Here is an 18130-nt window from a genome sequence, read left to right as displayed (position 1 = left end):
ACTAGGACAACATTATGGGACACGAGTTTTCTTGCCCCGAATCCCGCTGTGCCCCTCTGATGATGAGATGTTTCCATTCCGTTTCAAGAGGAAACAATTTCCTGTAAGACTAAGTTTCGCAATGACAATAAACAAAGCACAAGGACAAACAATACCAAATGTAGGCATCTACCTGCCTGAACCGGTTTTCTCTCACGGTCAATTATATGTCGCGCTTTCTAGAGCAACAACAGCCAAGAACATAAAGATACTAACAGCTGAAAATGATGATGAAGATGAGGACAACAAGCAAGACAACAAAATCGAGCCATCAGAGAAAAATAAGAAAAGGAAAAAAAGGAAGACAAAAAGTGAGGTCAATCAAAAAGACACAACAGATAGATACACGAAGAATATAGTGTATTCAGAGGTCCTCACCAAATAGGTACTGAGCTTTTTGTAAGTTCTATGAGAAATTACTCATGACGGTTTTATGCATGTGTGGACTAACTAAAGTTGATATTTATTATTTCTGTTACAAATAGGTGATTCTCCTGCAAGCAACAACAAAACAACAAACTTTCTGAAAGGTATGCCATGATTGCTGTACTCGGATTCCTATGGATTTCCTTGCTGTCAAAAAAAGAACTGAAATTGCTATGGATTTGCTTGCTGTCCAGGAAAAAGACAATTGGTGGGAACTATGTAAAGATGCACAAAATCATAGGAATATACTTTCCCTGTCCAATTAACATGTTCATTTTCTGTATTCAATAAAGCTGACAAAGGGTAGGCAAGCAAAAGAGATACTGTCGTTGGATGGTGTATGAATTAGAGACTTTTGCAGAGGTATGTAATCTACAGTTATTTTGATACAATCTAACTATGACAGTGATGATAGTGAGCTTAGAAATGTTTTGTTTTATTTTATATGACTAGCAGAGAACAGATTATTCTATATACTGAATTCATTCAGGTTCTAAAGACTTCAAAAATCCCTGATTACGTAATTACTATAAACTGTACTAATTTTAGGGATATAAGCTTCAACAAGTTGACAGGCCAAGTTCCAGCAAATTGTGGAGGAATGATGGCACTGCAATATTTGTGAGATAATAGTTCTGTGAGATTATTATTTTAACTTCCAACTTTTATCTTGATGTTTTTAACAAATGGCTTTCTATCTTGTGTTAAGTGTCACCTTTAATTTTCCAATGGAACCTCATTTCAATTTGAAAACTATTAGGTACCTGACTGACAATATGCTGACTGGAGATTTGCCTGCATGGATGTTGAAAAACAAGGCAAGCAATAAAGTAAACATGTGCGTATTCTGCAACTTAGTAATTTCTATGGACAGACCATATGCATTCATATGTTGCTTCTGTACATGACACTTCGTAACTATTTAAAACATGACAAGCATTCCAATTCCCCTTTCATCTTGTTCGATTTCTTATTCCATGACAATTATTAATCTTTACAGGGATATATCATATAATAACTTCACGGGTAACCCTCCTTCTGAGTGTCAGCAAGCAAATGTGTATGTAAATTTCAAAGATCCTCGCATACAATTACTTTATGTTTCCTATGGATTTCCTTGCTGTCAAAAAAAAACTGAAATTGCTATGGATTTGCTTGCTGTCCAGGAAAAAGACAATTGGTGGGAACTATGTTCCATTAGTTTTCTCCTTCCTGAAGAGGCTCAGAATTCAACTCTTTTAACAGGGACAAATGGATCCGGAGCTGAATGAGACTGGTAAACAGCAAGCTATCATGGTAGTTATACTTTGTGTGGTTATTTCTTGGGATCATGTTTTTATGTGGTTCTGATTTTACTATTAAAAAACCAGAAGCTTGCCCGTCGGCTGTCGAAAGAAGCCAAGCCAGCTGCTGTGTACTCCTCTGATTTGAAGCGCGCTGCCGAGACTACACAAACTATCGCAACAGCTTGCCATGTATCCAATGTATGAATCCTCTGGAACAACTTGAATTACTGCTTGCCATGTCTCCATAATGAGTGCTAATTTTTCGAATTGCTGTTTTAAATAAATTAACTACTGTTTGTTTCAGCTGAAGTTTAATCAGTCACTGAGAGAAAGGCACATGGGAGATCTCCACGGTTTGAAGTTCGATGATGCCGTCAGTACCAAGCCTGAAGCTTACAAGGCTTTCTCATCCGATGACAGAGACCAAGAAATTCCTGTAACTAACTTCCATTCTCCTCCCAAAGCTACCTTGAATCCTTCTGAATCAGTGATGGACTCAGGTAACCCTCATTCAGGAACTGCAGTGCCCCAGGTACTGCACTACCAACTTCAATCAAAAATGTTTTCAGTGTGGAAATCAAAGTGTGGCCCTTTGATGTGTTCACTAGATTATGGATAGTTTGACAAATCCGTTCATACTAATTTTGCACATGGTACTTGTGAAGCTAACATAACCTATTCGCTTATATCAAGGGAAATTTGGGATTATACAATCCATATGCATTGACTTACTCTAAAAAGTATCTTTATTTCAGCTGTTCCTGTTTGTTATATTAACATTTAACAGGGAGCAAAATATCCTAACGCCTAGGAGTACTTTCTTATCAGCTGTTGTGCAGGAAATGTTACTTCATGACAGGATGCTTGCCAAGACATTTGGTCCTGGAAATACTACCCCGCTTATATCAGCAGCTATGAGGGGCCATATCGAAGTTGTTGAACTGTTGTTGGAACAAGATTACTTTGGATTGGTGAAAATGGCCAGAGACAATGGAAAAAATGCCTTACATTTCGCTGCTCGACAGGGACATGTTGGAATTGTCAAAGCATTACTTGAGAAAGATCCTCAGCTAGCAAGAAGAAATGACAAGAAAGGTCAAACTGCTCTTCATATGGCCGTAAAGGGAACAAGCTGTGATGTTCTTAGAGCCTTAGTGGATGCTGATCCAGCAATTGTAATGCTGCCAGATAAAAATGGGAACACGGCTTTGCATGTCGCAACAAGAAAAAAGCGAGCAGAGGTATTACAAACTTTTTAAATTGATGTTACATCTGCAATGTGCATGTATCTGTTGAGAACTGCTCATAATCCCTCTCGGTGATCATTGCTCTGTCCTTTCATGTTAAGACACGTATATGCATCATTCCACATGCATCGACATTCTTCTTCCAGTCTTAAAGAAATTCCATGAATAAAATAACGACTCAGATTAGGCCAGGTATAAAGTTTAGTGCATATCTAGAGAACAAAATAACTTACATGCTCCTTATACCTCACTGCTAAATGATCTGCTTTAAATTATGGACTTAGGGTTTACTTCTCTATTGGGAAAATTGGCATTGAAATTTGAATTATATCAAGTCCAATTCCCGATGAGGCAATAACCTCTCTTTATCCCTTCTTTCAAAAGTGACCTAAAACGTCAGTGCTTTACTTTCAGGTGGATTTATCAAACAAAGAAATACATCAGAACAAAATTCGATCAGATTGTCTAGCACGAAATGTGCAAATACTTTCACAACATTCAAGCTACTGGGAGCTACATTCGAGGAACAAATGGTACATCTAATGGAATTGTTTTCAATGATACTGCCTGTTATGTTGATCAAGGTGGAGGCAAGAGAAAAGGTAGGTACCATCAGTAAGTCAGCATGGTCCTATTTACATGATTGCTGAGGATTTCTTACAAATACCTTTCGTTAGGTGCATTTGCTGTTTATTTGGAGCCCAACATATTGAGATCTTTGAGTTATGCCTTGATTGCTGTACTCAGATTCCTATGGATTTCATTGCTGTCCAAAAAGAACTCGAATTCCTATGGATTTGCTTGCTGTCCAGAAAGAAGACCATTGATGGGAACTATGTAAAGATGGACAAGAAAAGTGTCCCTGATGGTAATTAAAGTGCTCATCCCACTGTATGTCTGTACATAATATGGAATCATCAATTATTTTTGCAGACGGTTAATGCTCATTGGTGATGTTAAATTATTACTTTCCCTGTAGATATGGTTTTTATGCAGAAGTTATCAGGGACAGTGAAAACTACCGGTAGATGGGTCCTGCACCTAAAAAGGTTGTTGTTACCCTTTGCAAAGCTTCTAAAGGCAACTGGTTAGACCTGTATTTCAAGGAAGACAAGGTACTGACTGTGTTGTGCTAATTTAATCTTCTTTGTGATATTCCAGTTCCATATTTAATCTGTCTGATATTGAATTTCCCTGAATGACTGAAAAATGGTACGTAGGACACTACTTTTTTTATTGATTTTGTCTATAGGAAACTGAAATTTCGTAGTTAGACATTAGCAAATGCTAACAACATGTGCAAATCCTAAAACATAGACAGATTAGTTTGTTATAGCACCTGTCTGAATAGTGCTAGGCTGGTCACATGACACTTGAGATAGTTTACTGACTAAACTTCTGTTTTTGTTGACAGTTCAAGCCAAGCATGGACAAGGAGAAGAACCCAATGTCTGGAATTATGGACTTAAAGAATACTTTAGGTTCCCCCATTTGGTTTTGAGAGCTGTTACTCGTGTGGCATGCCTTCGCATAAACATGCTTGCTGTGATCCATAATCGGCTCAATGATGGCCTTCACGTCTTCCTCAAATTCATCCACCTGCAGGAACAAGTGGTTTTTGTCATCATACATGAACTGTTGTTCATCATCCGGTGGCCGGACCTAAAAGCTATCACAGAGAAGTACGAGCACCCCAAGGTACATCCATTATCTCAATTTGGTTGCTATTTTCGGCATGTTGTACTCTGTTAAAATTTGTCTGCTTAAACATGTTTACAATTTGGGTGTCTGTAGACAATGGTATCTCCACAAGATATTCCTTCATCTTTCTTTGAAGACTGCAATAAGTGAAGCCTGAAGACTGGAGAATATTTTTGGAATAATTCTGCAGGCAATGCTGAAAATATTTTGATTGTAGCATAATTTAAATCGGTCAAGAAATGTGTCATTCCCAACTTTGAAAATAGTTGCTAATGATCTTACCGTTCCCGTCACATTGGTAGCAATTGAAGCGCTTTTGTACAGAGGACACTACAACAAAATCAGTAGCATTGTCTGTAAACTAAATTAATGCTCTGAAGGCACTGACGAACCGTGTGGCATAAGTTATCTAAAAGGCAATGAACGTAGAGAACCGTAATGGATAATGTAATTATGGGCCCACCCGAAGATACAATAGTAAAGAAGATTATATCGTATCATGCTGCACGAAGGGTACCTGATATAAAATTCATGAATTTTTCTTCTTGTGATAGCTAATGTACTTCTTAAAATTTTACCGTGTGCAAAAATCCGGGAAGGAGAAGAAGAAAAGTGGATATAGCATTATGAAATATGAATCGGGAATAAGAAGATAATTATTTTAGAGAGGGTAAAGACCCGTAGCAACACACGGGCATTTCTACTAGTAAATATTAAAGTGAGCTTTGTTACAATGCTATTAAACTACCTGTCCTTTCTTATCCTTGAATTAATTAGATTTACACTTAATTAAAAGGGCATCATAGTAATTTCTCACTACTTTTTACTTGGTCCCACCAAAGTACTTCCTTTATTTCCACCATTTGATTTCGTCGGATGGACGGCTCTTATTTTTTTTCAAGCACTCTAAAAAATTGTAAAACAATCATGATATTTGACATGTAACCACTTTAGTAGTGAACCAACATAGATCAAAAATATTAACGCAATTTTGAGATAGTCTAACAGTACGTCCTTCCCAAATGGATATGCAAGTCATGATCACCCCATAACTCAGGAGGTATTTCAACCTATAGTGACAAGTGAACTAACTAGTCATTCTCATTTGTGTTATGCATGAAATTATATTTTTTACATTCACTAAATAATATTTATGTTCATGTGTAAAAGTTTGAAATAATTTTGAAATCATTTATCAAGTATTTAAATCAGTTGAAAATTTCTTGAAACCACTGCGCTGGCGAGCAGCCTGCCAGCATAGAGGCTCAGCGCTAGCGCAGAGGAGCTGTGCTATGCTAGCTCGCCAGCACTGACGCGTCCACATATAAACCCAGGGCGGGGGACCAAATGTTTGTGACTCCCGGCGATTTTGCAACACACGTCGTCAGGCTGCCGGATTCCACCACGCCTCCTTCACGTCGTTGTCCTGTTCCCCGAGCACCGCCGCCGCGCGTTTGCCTAGCTGCCCGAGGCATTGTCCGCCGGCCCAACATTGTGCTCCCCGCACCGGGCCGCTGTCCTTTCCGTCCGTCACCACCGCGGGCCCTCCTTCCCGCCCGAGACTCCTCCGCCGTGTCCACCGAGCGCCGCCATCCTCCTCACTGGCCGGTTGATGTTTTTTTCCATTTTTTTCCATTTTGTTCAAGTAGATCTAATTATTTGATTGAAATTCTATCCACGTATATATGGTTATTTATATGAATTTTACTTACATTGCAATTGCTATAATTTGCTAGTTGTGGTGTAAATCGTTTACATGTATATGTATATGTTCTTCAAATAAGTTTTGCATTATTGTTTCTAAATTATTTGCTTCCACTATATATTATTTTTTCATATAGACAGTGTAAATTTTATTTACATAAGGATTGTGTGAGAAATTAAAAGTTGTTATGTTTTACATTTTTATTCCATGCAATTGCAAAATGATAATAAATATGTTATGATTAGTTATAACAATGTTCATGGGATCTAAACCAACAAGTGTAAATTTGTTCCATTATTTTGGATAATATTTTATTCTGAGCATTTTGTAAAAAATTTTTGATAGTTTGGACTAACTATGTTAAGTGGAAGTTCTTTTCCCCATGGTGGTGGCGACCGTGGAGGTGGCCGCCGTGGTGGCGGCAGCCGTGGAGGTGGCAGGGGACATTTCGGGTACGATGACACTCCCGCTAGTCTTCCAAGACTTCAATTCCATGGCCCCTTTGACTTGGCATTCGGCAATCGAAGTAGAGGAACAATTTCCAACATTGTAATATTCTTTCCTTCTTTTAATTGATTTTGTTACTACACATGAATAAATTATAAATTTACTTCAATGCAGCTTATCAATTCTATTAGATGGCTCAAAGATGTTGTCAAAACTTTAGGACGTAGGTCAACCAAATATGGAAAGAAAACATCTTTCTTTTGAAGTACATGTTCGACATCCAGATTTCACCTCGTTGTCACCGTGACAGGCCATCCTGATGGTTTCAATTGCCGCATGGGGTAGCACAACACCATCTAGGGTAACTGTTGACATGACTGTCGTGGAGGCCTGCCTAGAGAAGCTTAAGGATGATGGGTACTTTGTGCCATACTTTTCATATTTTTGAATTAGATGGCTCGAGGAGGGAGACAACAATGTGATTATGACTACTGACAGGCTTTCTCGACTTCATGACATGGTATGGAACATTCTTTATCATTCTTTTAACTTTAGTAGTGTTACATCTTTTAACTTTCATCATGTTCTAATCATCTTTTTTGAGATATAAATGGTACTACCATTGCCGAAGCGAGCCTTTGTGCGATTCTGGATCAAGTCATGCAAAGGCTTCATTTGACTTACATAGGTGGAAACCCGATGTTCACCCCAGATTTGAAGTTCCAGGCTCAACTCACATTCTATAGGCCACATCAGTCAATGTCTCCTATGTTCTCCATTTATAGTAGTGTATGTGGTCATCCATGTGAAGCGAAGGAGAGTGTACCCATCCATGCTCTAACTTATTTTGATGAAGTTATTGGCTGGATGATTGGAGACCTTAACTGTATTTCATATCAAAGGAGGCGACCCAGAGTATGAAATATATAACATGCATGGTTGTACCGTTACCATTTTCTTCTGCATTTGAACTTATTTTCTCTAGAACATTTAATTATTGATGTAATAACTTGCACTATTATCAAAACTAGTTCAGTTATTTGTTGGACCATATGGACCATGAGATGTTCCATGATATTGAAAAAGGATGGAGGAAAGTACATCTCGAGCTGGATCTGAGTTTCCAACACAAACAGTTGAAGCCTAGCCAACTCGACACGATCAATCATTTTCTGTGAAATCACATTGAATAAGTAATACATCCGTGTGATAACCATCTTTATGAATACTAGTTTGATAGCCCGAATCGCAACAGTGAGAAAAACTGTGATCATCACATGGCAATCATGAGAGTTATAGTCAGCAAGCGTCATGTCCTTCAGTGAGACTAGTGACCAGATGTTTGATGAGAAACCGGTCGGCACTTTCAACCCGTGCAAGCACTTGCACATAGCCAATCTCTCATCTGGTATTAAGTTGTAGCTAGTCGGGGGAAGGTAATGCTTACCATTAGGTAGTTCTTGCGGGTGGAGCTCTAGCCTGATTTGAAAGTCAACCAGATCCTTTCGTGATTTTAATCTGTCCTTTGCCTTGCTTGATAAACCCAAGAATCTGATGGTGCTATCGAACACATTCTTCTAAAGATGCATCCCATCAATGGCATGGCACACCACCAACTCTTGCCAGTATGGCAAATACTTAAAGAAGATAGACATCTTCTTAAACAGCACGTCTGCGATGTCTGTAGTTTCAGCCTGCTTCCTTCCCCTTTTTGAATTATCAGCACCACCTAATGACTTCTTACCGAGTTTGAACTTGACCTTCTTGCACATTTCAAATATTATTTTACTAGTAGCCGGTTTTGGAGCAAAGTCATTCTCATTGGTGCCATCGAAAAAATCCTTCATCCTACGGTATTTGTGCGTCTTCAATAAGAAGCACCTATGCTGCATGAATACTGTTTTCATAGATCCCTTAAGGTATACATATGTGTTCCATCCAGCCAAACTACGCATGTTGTTTTACCTTTTACCTGACCTGTCAAGACAAATAGGGTGGGATAATCATTGATGGTAACAAATATAATGGCCCTTAGTGTGAAGTGCTCGTGTCTATACTCATCCCACATCCGAATCCCATCTTCCCAAAGATTCTGCATATCTTCCATCAATGGCTTAAGGAAAATATCTATGTTGATGCTAAGCTGCTTCGGGCCTTATATGAGAATTGTTAGCAAAAAGAACTTTCTCTTGTGCCGTAGCCATGGGTGAAGGTTGTATATGGTCATCAGCACTGGCCATGTGTTGTGCGTACTGCTTCTTTCACCAGACGGATTCATGCTGTCCGTATTCAATGCGAACCTTACATTCCTTTTTTCATTTGAAAACTCTGGATTATTGGCATCGAAGGTCCTCCACAGCGAGCATCGGAAGGATGTCGAAGCTTTCCGTCATCCTTTACTAGGCGATCAGCATGCCAAGTCATCAGTTCAACGATCTCTGGGTTTGAGAACAAACACTTCAGACGGTCCACCACCGGCAAGTACCACATCACCAAGGTAGGGACACTGCGCTAAGTAGTCGTGTCAGTACCTATACAGGACTCATCCTCCACTTCAGCACCAGCACTTTTCTTTGCAAGCTTTTTCCTCTTATTCCTAATGTAGGAACCGGCACGGTCCTCACAAAAATCAGCATTACTTTTGTAACAACTAGCATCGCAGTTTGGACACTTTTCCAATACCGCGTACTCACCGTGATACAATATGCAATGGTTCCTGCATGCGTGTATTCTATCTACACACATCTTCAATGAATGATAATCTTTTTTTGCTTCGTATGTGTTTTTTTGCACAAAGTTAGGCTTCGGGAGCAAATTGTCCAGTAGAGTATGGAGATCATTGAAACTATTGTCTGACTAGCCGAATTTAGCCTTTAGGATCAGAAGATGAAGGACGAAACGCAGCACTATCCACTCCTTCCCACATCCTACATACATACGGTCCTTTGCAGCCTTCTTGATTGCCTCAAAATTCTCTAACCCTTTAGCACTCCCTAGCAACACTTCAGATTCAATGTGGCGCAACATGTCCTCCATATCAACATCATGTTCCTCGTCCACCTGTGGTTCCGCACGCACATCTATTTGATCATCATTTTGATCTCCATGGTCGTAATCATCATCCATCATAACATGATCATTGTCGTTTGCATCATCACCACCCACTTCATCACAGCCAGTATCGATGTCTGTGTTGTTGGAAGTACCTCCTGCGTCACCATGGTGGGACCAAATTGTGTATCCATCAACAAAACCTTGCTTTATCAAATGCCTCTTGATGACATTAGTATCCTCCCATACAAAATTGTTGCTACAGTCAAAATACGGACAACGTATTTGCTTTGTCTTGCAAATACGTATTTGCTTTGTCTTGCAAATACAAGCGTGCTTCTTCGGAGCCTCCACAAACTTCGATACCTCTGACATGAAAGTAAGTGAATGTCTCCATATGCCATACATCCATGCTCTATGATCCATCTTTAACAACCAATGACAACAATTCTATGTTATATTAACTAACTTAATGAGCTATTCCATAAACTAAATTAAATTATAGATGTAGTGGAAGAAATTTAATAAAAAAACAATTCTATATTACCCTAAATGAAACTCAATTAAACCTTGGATGTAATAATTAATAAGAAGGAAAAAATATCAAACTTAATACTCAATTATATATTAAGATAATCAATTTCATTAATTAAAACTATGGATGTAATAATTAATAAGGAGGGAAAAAATAATCAAACTCAATTCTATATTACATTAAAATGACAAACATAGCATCGTAATGGTTATAATATGACCATAGAATTTTATTTACAAAACAATTCATTTCTAGTTTTTCTCTCTCTCTTCCCTCCTCTCTCTCCTAGTTCTAAATCTAAATTTAGATGACAAGCTAATGAAGCTAGAAATGATGGATAGAAATTGAAAAAGAAGGTTGGAATGGCATAAACTCACCTTATATAGCCACCTCATCCAAAGAAATCAAGTGTAAAACCTTCCCCCTTAGATTTGGTATTTTTGGAGATTTTCCTGAGCTTCTCTCAGGCAAGCTCCAAATGGAAGGTTGCTTGGAGAATAAGATGAACAGGAGCATTTATGACAAGCTTTGTGCTGGCGGGCGATATTAGCCAACCGCTAGCACAGATGGGGTGCATCTAGCGGGTGCTCCTCCGCTGGCCCAAGGAAGATTTGTGTTGGCGGGTGCCAATCACGCTCGCCAACACGCTAATTTACATGTACCAGCATAAATCGTTTCTGGTGCAGTGACATAGAAGTCAGGATATATACGCATCTTACTTTTGTTATCTTAAATATACGAACACCGTCTTCAAGCAATATTTTCACAAATGGATGCACAGTTTGCAAGAAGCAATGCATTTGAACATCGTAATTCATACCAAAAGTATCTCCAACCAGTACTGCACCGCGACATGCCTGTCAATTTGAGAACATTATGGGGGTGTTTGGGAGCACTTCACTTCACTAAAAATCACTCCACTCCACCAACTTCAAAAAAATCGCAGCCAAACGCGTTCGGCTCCAGCAACTCCGGCTCCAGGAAAAAAGGTGGAGCAGGGGGTAGATCCACGTTTTTTGTGGAGTACCTCAAGAGGTGCTCCAAAAATCCTCTTTACAGACCTCCTCGTGGAGTTGGTGGGTATTTACCCACCACTGCCACTCGTTACACAACGTAACGGTTCGCGAAATAAAAAAGGAGACGCTCCCGTCGCGCCGGCCGGCCTGCCTGCCGTGCCGCTCCCGCCCGCTGCGCCGCTCGGCGCCGCCGCCCTCCGCGCCGCCCGCCACCGCTCCTCAGCCGCCGCACCCCGCGCCGCTCGCCGCCGCGCGTCGCCCGCCGCCGGCCGCCCGCCCTGCCGCGCTGGCCGCCCGACTGCTGTGCTCAACCCGCGGCAGGCGTGCCGGGGCCCCGACGTGCTGTCCGGTCTGGACTTCACCGGCGACGACCCGTGCTTCGCTTGGCTGTCCCCGACGGAGCAGGTGCAGAACTCGCCGCTGCAGAGCATCGCCAGCCTCGAGAGCCTCGAGAACCGGATCGCCAGCGAGGTGACGAGCTGCGGCGGCCCCGGCGTCGACGTCTGGCCGTGGGACGGCGGCCTGTCCAAGTGAAGAGGAGCCGAAGCCGGAGCCTGGAGTTCGCACGCCGATGGCAGCTACTGCCCTGTATGCGTATCTATATATATGCACGGTACTACGACCTGCAAGTGTATGTCAGCTGCCATTGCTGTGTTGGCTGGAGTTGTGAACTGAACGGACTTGAGTTTTTCAGAGTCCCCGTCTCGGTCGCTATATTGCCTAGTTCTGTAATACTAGAACTGAGTGGCTAACTAGCTACTCATATATGATTATAGTATGTGCTAAGGGTCTAAGAGACTGAACTCCGAAGCATAATTAGTACTGTGATGAGATATCATGTCATTATATGTTTCTAATCTGATTGCAGTAGGTGTTCTGATGGATTAGATTACCCTGTTACCTTCTGATTCTTCTGATGAACAGAGAGTAATTGTGAGTTCAGGTAAGCTCTCATACTCCTAATTGCTTTTGTAATTGTGATTTGTGAGTTCTGTACATATACATTTACAGATCCTTTGCACGTCTTGCAGGTTCACAACCGCAGGATTTTAGTTTTGGATCGATTCCTCGTCCCTTCCCGCCATCTCCGTCTCCCGCTCCCTCCCTTCCATCTCCATCTCCAGCACCAGCTCGTCGTACGCGACGACGGCCAAGCCGCCGGCCTCCGCGATGGCGGCCAGCGCGGCGGTGATCCCTTGGCAGACCATCTTCTTCGCCTCCTCCTCGTTGAACCACTCCTCGCCGCCGCCGCGCTGCCGTTTCGCGGCCGTCGCGATGGCGGCCGCCTCCGCCGCGACGGCGTCCACGGCCCTGGCCGCCGTGTCCACGTCCACGGACTCCACCGCGCGCGCCCACCCCACGATCAGGCGCGGCATGTCCTCGCCGTCCTTGACGCAGCTCCGCGCCCAGCCCCAGAGCGCCGCCGCGTACGCACGCTGCGACTCGGGCCAGGCCTCCAGCGCCGCGCGCCAGCCGCGGAGCTCCGCGCCGAGCGCGCCCGCGTCGAGCTCGGAGGCGGCGGCGGGCCCCTGATGCCTCCTTCGCCTGCCAGAGCCGGCCGGGTGGAGGCGGCGGCGGGCCCTGATGCCTCCCTCGCGCCGCCCCGGCCTGCCGCGCCGGCCGCCCGCCGCGCCTCGCGCCGTCCCGGCCGCCCGCCGCGGGCCGCCCCTGCCGCGCCGCGGGATGCGTGCCCGCTGGCCGCCCGCCGCACGCCCGCCGGCCGCCCTTGCCGCGCCGCCCGCGCTGCCCGCCCGCCGCCCCTCGCGCCGCCCGCCACGCGCCCGCCGGCCGCCCCTGCCGTGCCGCCCGCCTCTGCTCGCACTGCGCGCTGGCCTTCCATTGCCTAGCAGCAAAGGAGAAGAGAGGGAGAACAGAGGGAGAACTAAAGAGACTGACAAGTGGGACCCATTCACATGGGTATAATGGACTTTACACAGCAAGATCTTCTGTTTCCGGAGCTGGATCTGTGCACTTTGCCAAACATGTGGACAGCTCTGGTATTTTTCTGGAGTTGGTGGAGTGGAGCTGCAATGTGGTGGAGTTGGTGGAGTGGAGCTCAAAAATTTGGAGTGGAGTGCTCCCAAACACCCCCTATATGTCACCAGAAACTATGTGAAGCTGGAGATCTTTGCATACCCGAGAACTGAGCTTTAAAAATGTTTGTCGCCAGACTAAGTTGTGCCATTAGGGCGTCTAAGAGATTTGTGTTTTTCAACGAGTAAATAATCAAAGCTTAACGTGGGCATTGCGTTTTGCATCACCTACAGCCTACGGATGGGGGATGCGTTGCGCAAGCAATGACGTCGACAGTGAGGCAACGAACCCTCACCTCACCTCTGCCATTCTCCCAACAACTCTGCTTCGTCTCTTTTTTTTTCCAACAGTGCGGGACAGCGGGTCCATGTGGGCGCCGTATCAAAGTCAAGTCAGCGCTGGATGATGGCGAGTTAGCGGCAAATCCCACCTTCCAAGAATTTCCAAGAATTTCATATATATGGGGGCGTTTTCTTCCCGTGTCTTATTTTTAGCACGTGTCACATCGAATGTTTAGATACTAATTAGGAGTAGTAAACGTAGACTATTTACAAAACCAATTACATAAGTGGAATCTAAATGGCGAGACGAATCTATTAAGACTAATTAAGCCTAATTAATCCATCATTAGCAAATATTTACTGTAGCAACACATTGGCAAATCCTGGACTAATTAGGCTTAATAGATTCGTCTCGCCGTTTAGATTCGTCTTATGTAATGGGTTTTGTAAATAGTCTACGTTTAATACTCCTAATTGGTATCTAAACATTCGATGTGACGGCTGCTAAAGTTTAGCAAGTGGAAGAAAACAGGCCCATAAGCTTATCACCACCTTAACGCATAGAGAGCAGGCAGGGCATCAATGGCGCCGATGAAGCTGTACGGTTGGGTGGTGTCCCCATGGATGGCGCGGGTGCTAGTGTGCCTGGAGGAGGCCGGCGCCGAGTACGAGGTCGTCCCCATGAGCAGGTCCGGCGGCGACCACCGCCGCCCGGAGCACCTCGCTAGAAACGTAAGCACCTTCGGAGCAATCTTAGTCCATTTGACAGTTGTTGAGCAGTCCTGCTGTTGGCTGTAGGAGCTCAATTCTAGCAAGAAACAGAGCAACCTATGCGCCCACATGCCAATTTATTTAACTCGTGATTCTTTGGTATTCTGCAGCCGTTCGGTGAGATCCCAGTTCTCGAAGATGGTGATCTGACGCTCTACCGTAAGCCCACTTGTGCTCCGATGCCCTTTTTTTTTCGATTGCACCAAGACTGTTGTTCTTGCTAATTAGGCCTCTTTTGGAATGGAGAAAAAATATTGGATTCCAGTTCCTATGTGTTAGGTTTAGCAGTCTTTGGTTCGTTTGAATTGCCCGTAGGGAAACTAAATGAAGGTTTCCTTTCCATTCGATTCTATTGCAAAACCTGTCAGACCTCTTGGGAAATATCCTGTGCACGAGGAACAAGAGGGGCGGTGGTGCGTAACAAGCAGCCCTCGTCGCCATACGGAGCCGCCGCAACGCTCGTAGTCAAACTTGGCAGCCTCACAAAATGAATTTCGCTACTGCTTACCGAGCTTTGACCATCAAGAAACGATGGGATGAAAGAGAGCGATGTTAGCAGATGGTAGAATTTGATAGGGGACAAGGTCGCTCTTATATTGATTTGTTTCTAAAGGACTCCGTTTGTTTTAGTTTTCTAAATATATACTTATGTTTAGATACATTAAAAACACCTATGGACCAGTGGCGGAGCCAGAATTCTAAAGTTGGGTATTCCCATCTCCTAACAAATGAAATGTCCAGATGAACAGTAAAAATTAAAGTTCACAATGTGTCAATATAGATGACTTTCAAATGCTGTCTCAACAAGAGGTGATTTTGATTTTGAATCTGAACATGACTTTCAATTGTGACCGCCTCAACAAGAGGAGCATCCGGATTATGTGCTTTTCACTTTCATTGGTAACCGGCGACGGTGTTGATGTCGAGCCCACCTTCTGTGCCTTTGCCTGCCTTTCCCACGAAGTCTTCAAATCAATCGGCTTTTTCTTCTTCATTTTGCAATTTGCAAAGCCCTATGATCTACACTTAAAGACACAAACACTAATTAAGAAAATAGTATATCAATTGTGCTACAAAATTTCTAATTGCAAAGCTCTGCTACTCGATCAGTACTCTGTACTCGAACAGACATTAGCGTTAGCACTTGCTCACCTCTGTCCTCTGGTTCGCTGGTTGTGAGGTTGTCGGCTTGTCGCCCCTGGCCCTTGCAGCAGCTCGCCTGGCTCTACTGGTTGTGACTTGTGGATCCCTTGCCCCTTGCAGCCTTGCGCGCCAGCCGGACAGCGCCAAGCCGCCAAGCGGCGCAGAAGCGCCCGAGCGGCGGCCGGCGGGAGGGCACAGGCCGCGGTCCCCTGTCGGCGCTCGCGGCTCTCCTGTCTTGCCTCCTCCCTCCATCCCCGCCACTCCGGCCACCTGTCGATCTATGACCTAGGGTTTTCAGTGCTTTGGATTTTGGGAAACGGAAGGAGGGAGAATGCCGAATGGGGGAGAGAGGGATCGATCGAGAGAATAGAGGCCAGGCGAGCGAGACGCGGTATTGCCGTCCGTGCGTGTGGCGTGGTGGGAGCAGACCGGCGGGTCTGTTGCCTGTGTGGGCCGTGATCTTTGGGCCGAAGCTGGCCTGGTGGTGGGAGGAGGACTTCGTTTGTTGGGTTGGATCGTCTATTTGAGCTAAGTAACTCAGGGACGAAGATTGTGGCCCAATATCGCATGTATATGTGTATTACTTGTTGTATACTTGTTTTGGAAAAAAATTTAAACGACCTATAATTTAAAACGGTGGAGTAGATCAACGGACACGTGAAAAACGTTCCCCTAGCTCCTTGAGCACGAATCACAAAGGAATCCCAACACTTGATCGCTATGAGATTTTGTTGTGATCTTTGGCTGGTATTTGAAGAAACAAATCGACTGTTTTTAGACGGTCAAATAGCTACATCACTTCAATTTTTGTTTATCACATTACAGTATGTTGGAGTTGCGGCATACTCCCTCCATCTCATAAAGACTGTTCGTTTAGCCTTCAAAATTTATCAAAAAAAAGTGTTCATATAACTTTCAAACCATCCAACAAAGATCTTCATTATACCTAAAAACCTTCATAATACCTTTTGGCCCGGTTAATGAATCGATCATTAATCCCACCATCGATGCCTGAGCCAGACTCGCTAAATAAGGAAGGCTAATAGGTTCGACAATTACTGCAAGCATACATGCATAATTAATTCTACTTGGTAATCCATCCGATTAAGAAGAGTTATTAGAGGTACTTTGGACTTTTAGTATTGCTACTATCTTGTCTAAATTTTTCTAAACGAACAATCTTTGTGGGACGGAGGGAGTATGCAGTTACAACAATTTTTTTGTATTAGAGTAAAAACAATTAGGCGTGACAGTCTGACAGACTCAATAACAATCAAATTTGATTTCAAGTAGGACCAAATCTGAATCATTAACCTTATAGTTCTATGTGTGGTTGCAAAAATCAAGTACTGTTGACTCATACTAAAACTAAAATGTCTGGTTTTGTCTAGACACTCCTTTTTCATGATCAAATCCCAAACACTTTTTTGAAAATATGATCACTAATCCCAACTAGATAGTGACCAGTGAGTACTATCCATAACGATGGCCTTTGGATTCGATCGATACTTTCTTCAGCATAATCTCGTGTACATCCCCTGCACAAGCAAGATTGTTCAGTTGGCGTACTTACATTTTTTTTCCCTTTAACAGAATCACGCGCCATCGCGAGGTACATCCTCCGCAAGTACAAGCCGGAGCTTCTCGGAGACGGCAGCCTCAAGCAATCCGCGACCGTGGACGTGTGGGTGGAGGTGGAGTCCCACCAGCTCGAGCCCGTCCTGAAGACCATCGTGGTGCACTGCATCATCGGCCCGTACGTGGGCCGCGAGCGCGACCAGGCCGCCGTCGACGAGAGCCTCGGGAAGCTGAGGGCGCTGCTCCCGGTGTACGAGGCGCGGCTGTCGGCGTGCAGGTACCTGGCCGGGGACGAGGTCACCGCCGCCGACCTCTGCCACTTCGGCTTCATGCGCTACTTCATGGCCACCGAGTACGCCGGCGTCGTGGACGAGTACCCGCACGTCAAGGGGTGGTGGGACGCGCTGCTGGCGAGGCCGTCGGTGAAGAAGATCATCGCCGGCATGCCACCGGATTTCGGCTTTGGGAGTGGCAAGATACCGTAGATGTTTGTTGTAGCTGCGCCCTGGTGATTTTGAACATGTCTCCAATAAAACACTTCATAAATAATGTAATTCTAGTTTTATTTAAGTCAAATTATTTGAAGTTTGAACAAATTTATAAATCAAAATATCAATTTTGATGATTTTTATACTATAAAAAATATATTTCATGACTTACTTGATATCATAAATACTGAATTTTTCAATTATAGATTTGGTCAAAATTGAGATGGTTTGACTGATAGGATTGTATCTTTTTGGACCAATGGAGTATTTGTGGGTAGAAATAGTTACCTAAGTATTTAGGTATATATAAGGTTAACCTTACTGCCTCAAATGTGCTTTATTATATGTCATTTATCTAAAAAATAATATCAGAATCTATATG

At 43.5% G+C, this 18130-nt stretch overlaps 1 protein-coding gene and 1 long non-coding RNA gene across 2 annotated transcripts; one reads left to right on the top strand and one right to left on the bottom strand.

The window, feature by feature from the left end:
- The first annotated feature begins 13788 nt into the window (after positions 1 to 13788).
- Positions 13789 to 17891, top strand: LOC101763133 (glutathione S-transferase 4). Its single transcript, XM_014805158.2, has 4 exons — positions 13789 to 13936; positions 14329 to 14500; positions 14650 to 14698; positions 17276 to 17891. The coding sequence occupies exons 2-4, from the start codon at positions 14351 to 14353 to the stop codon at positions 17743 to 17745; spliced, it is 669 nt and encodes a 222-aa protein (XP_014660644.1). The 5' UTR covers positions 13789 to 13936; positions 14329 to 14350; the 3' UTR covers positions 17746 to 17891.
- On the bottom strand, positions 15289 to 16385 carry LOC105914332. Its single transcript, XR_001163987.3, has 2 exons — positions 15692 to 16385; positions 15289 to 15559 (listed from the first exon to the last, which is right to left on the bottom strand). It is a non-coding gene; the product is annotated as an uncharacterized LOC105914332 (long non-coding RNA).
- Positions 17892 to 18130: the final 239 nt, after the last annotated feature.

The sequence above is a fragment of the Setaria italica genome, chromosome V, assembly GCF_000263155.2.
Source record: "Setaria italica strain Yugu1 chromosome V, Setaria_italica_v2.0, whole genome shotgun sequence".
Classification (NCBI taxonomy): Eukaryota; Viridiplantae; Streptophyta; class Magnoliopsida; order Poales; family Poaceae; genus Setaria; species Setaria italica.
Note: the sequence above shows the minus strand (reverse complement) of the source record. Positions and strands in the feature narration are given on the sequence as shown.

Excerpts from the sequence above, each read along its gene's own strand:
- LOC101763133 (XM_014805158.2), top strand. The coding sequence starts at position 14,351 with ATGGCGCCGATGAAGCTGTACGGTTGGGTGGTGTCCCCATGGATGGCG. Across the intron at positions 14,501-14,649 it reads CGGAGCACCTCGCTAGAAAC|CCGTTCGGTGAGATCCCAGT; the intron begins GTAAGCACCTTC and ends GGTATTCTGCAG. Across the intron at positions 14,699-17,275 it reads TGGTGATCTGACGCTCTACC|AATCACGCGCCATCGCGAGG; the intron begins GTAAGCCCACTT and ends TCCCTTTAACAG.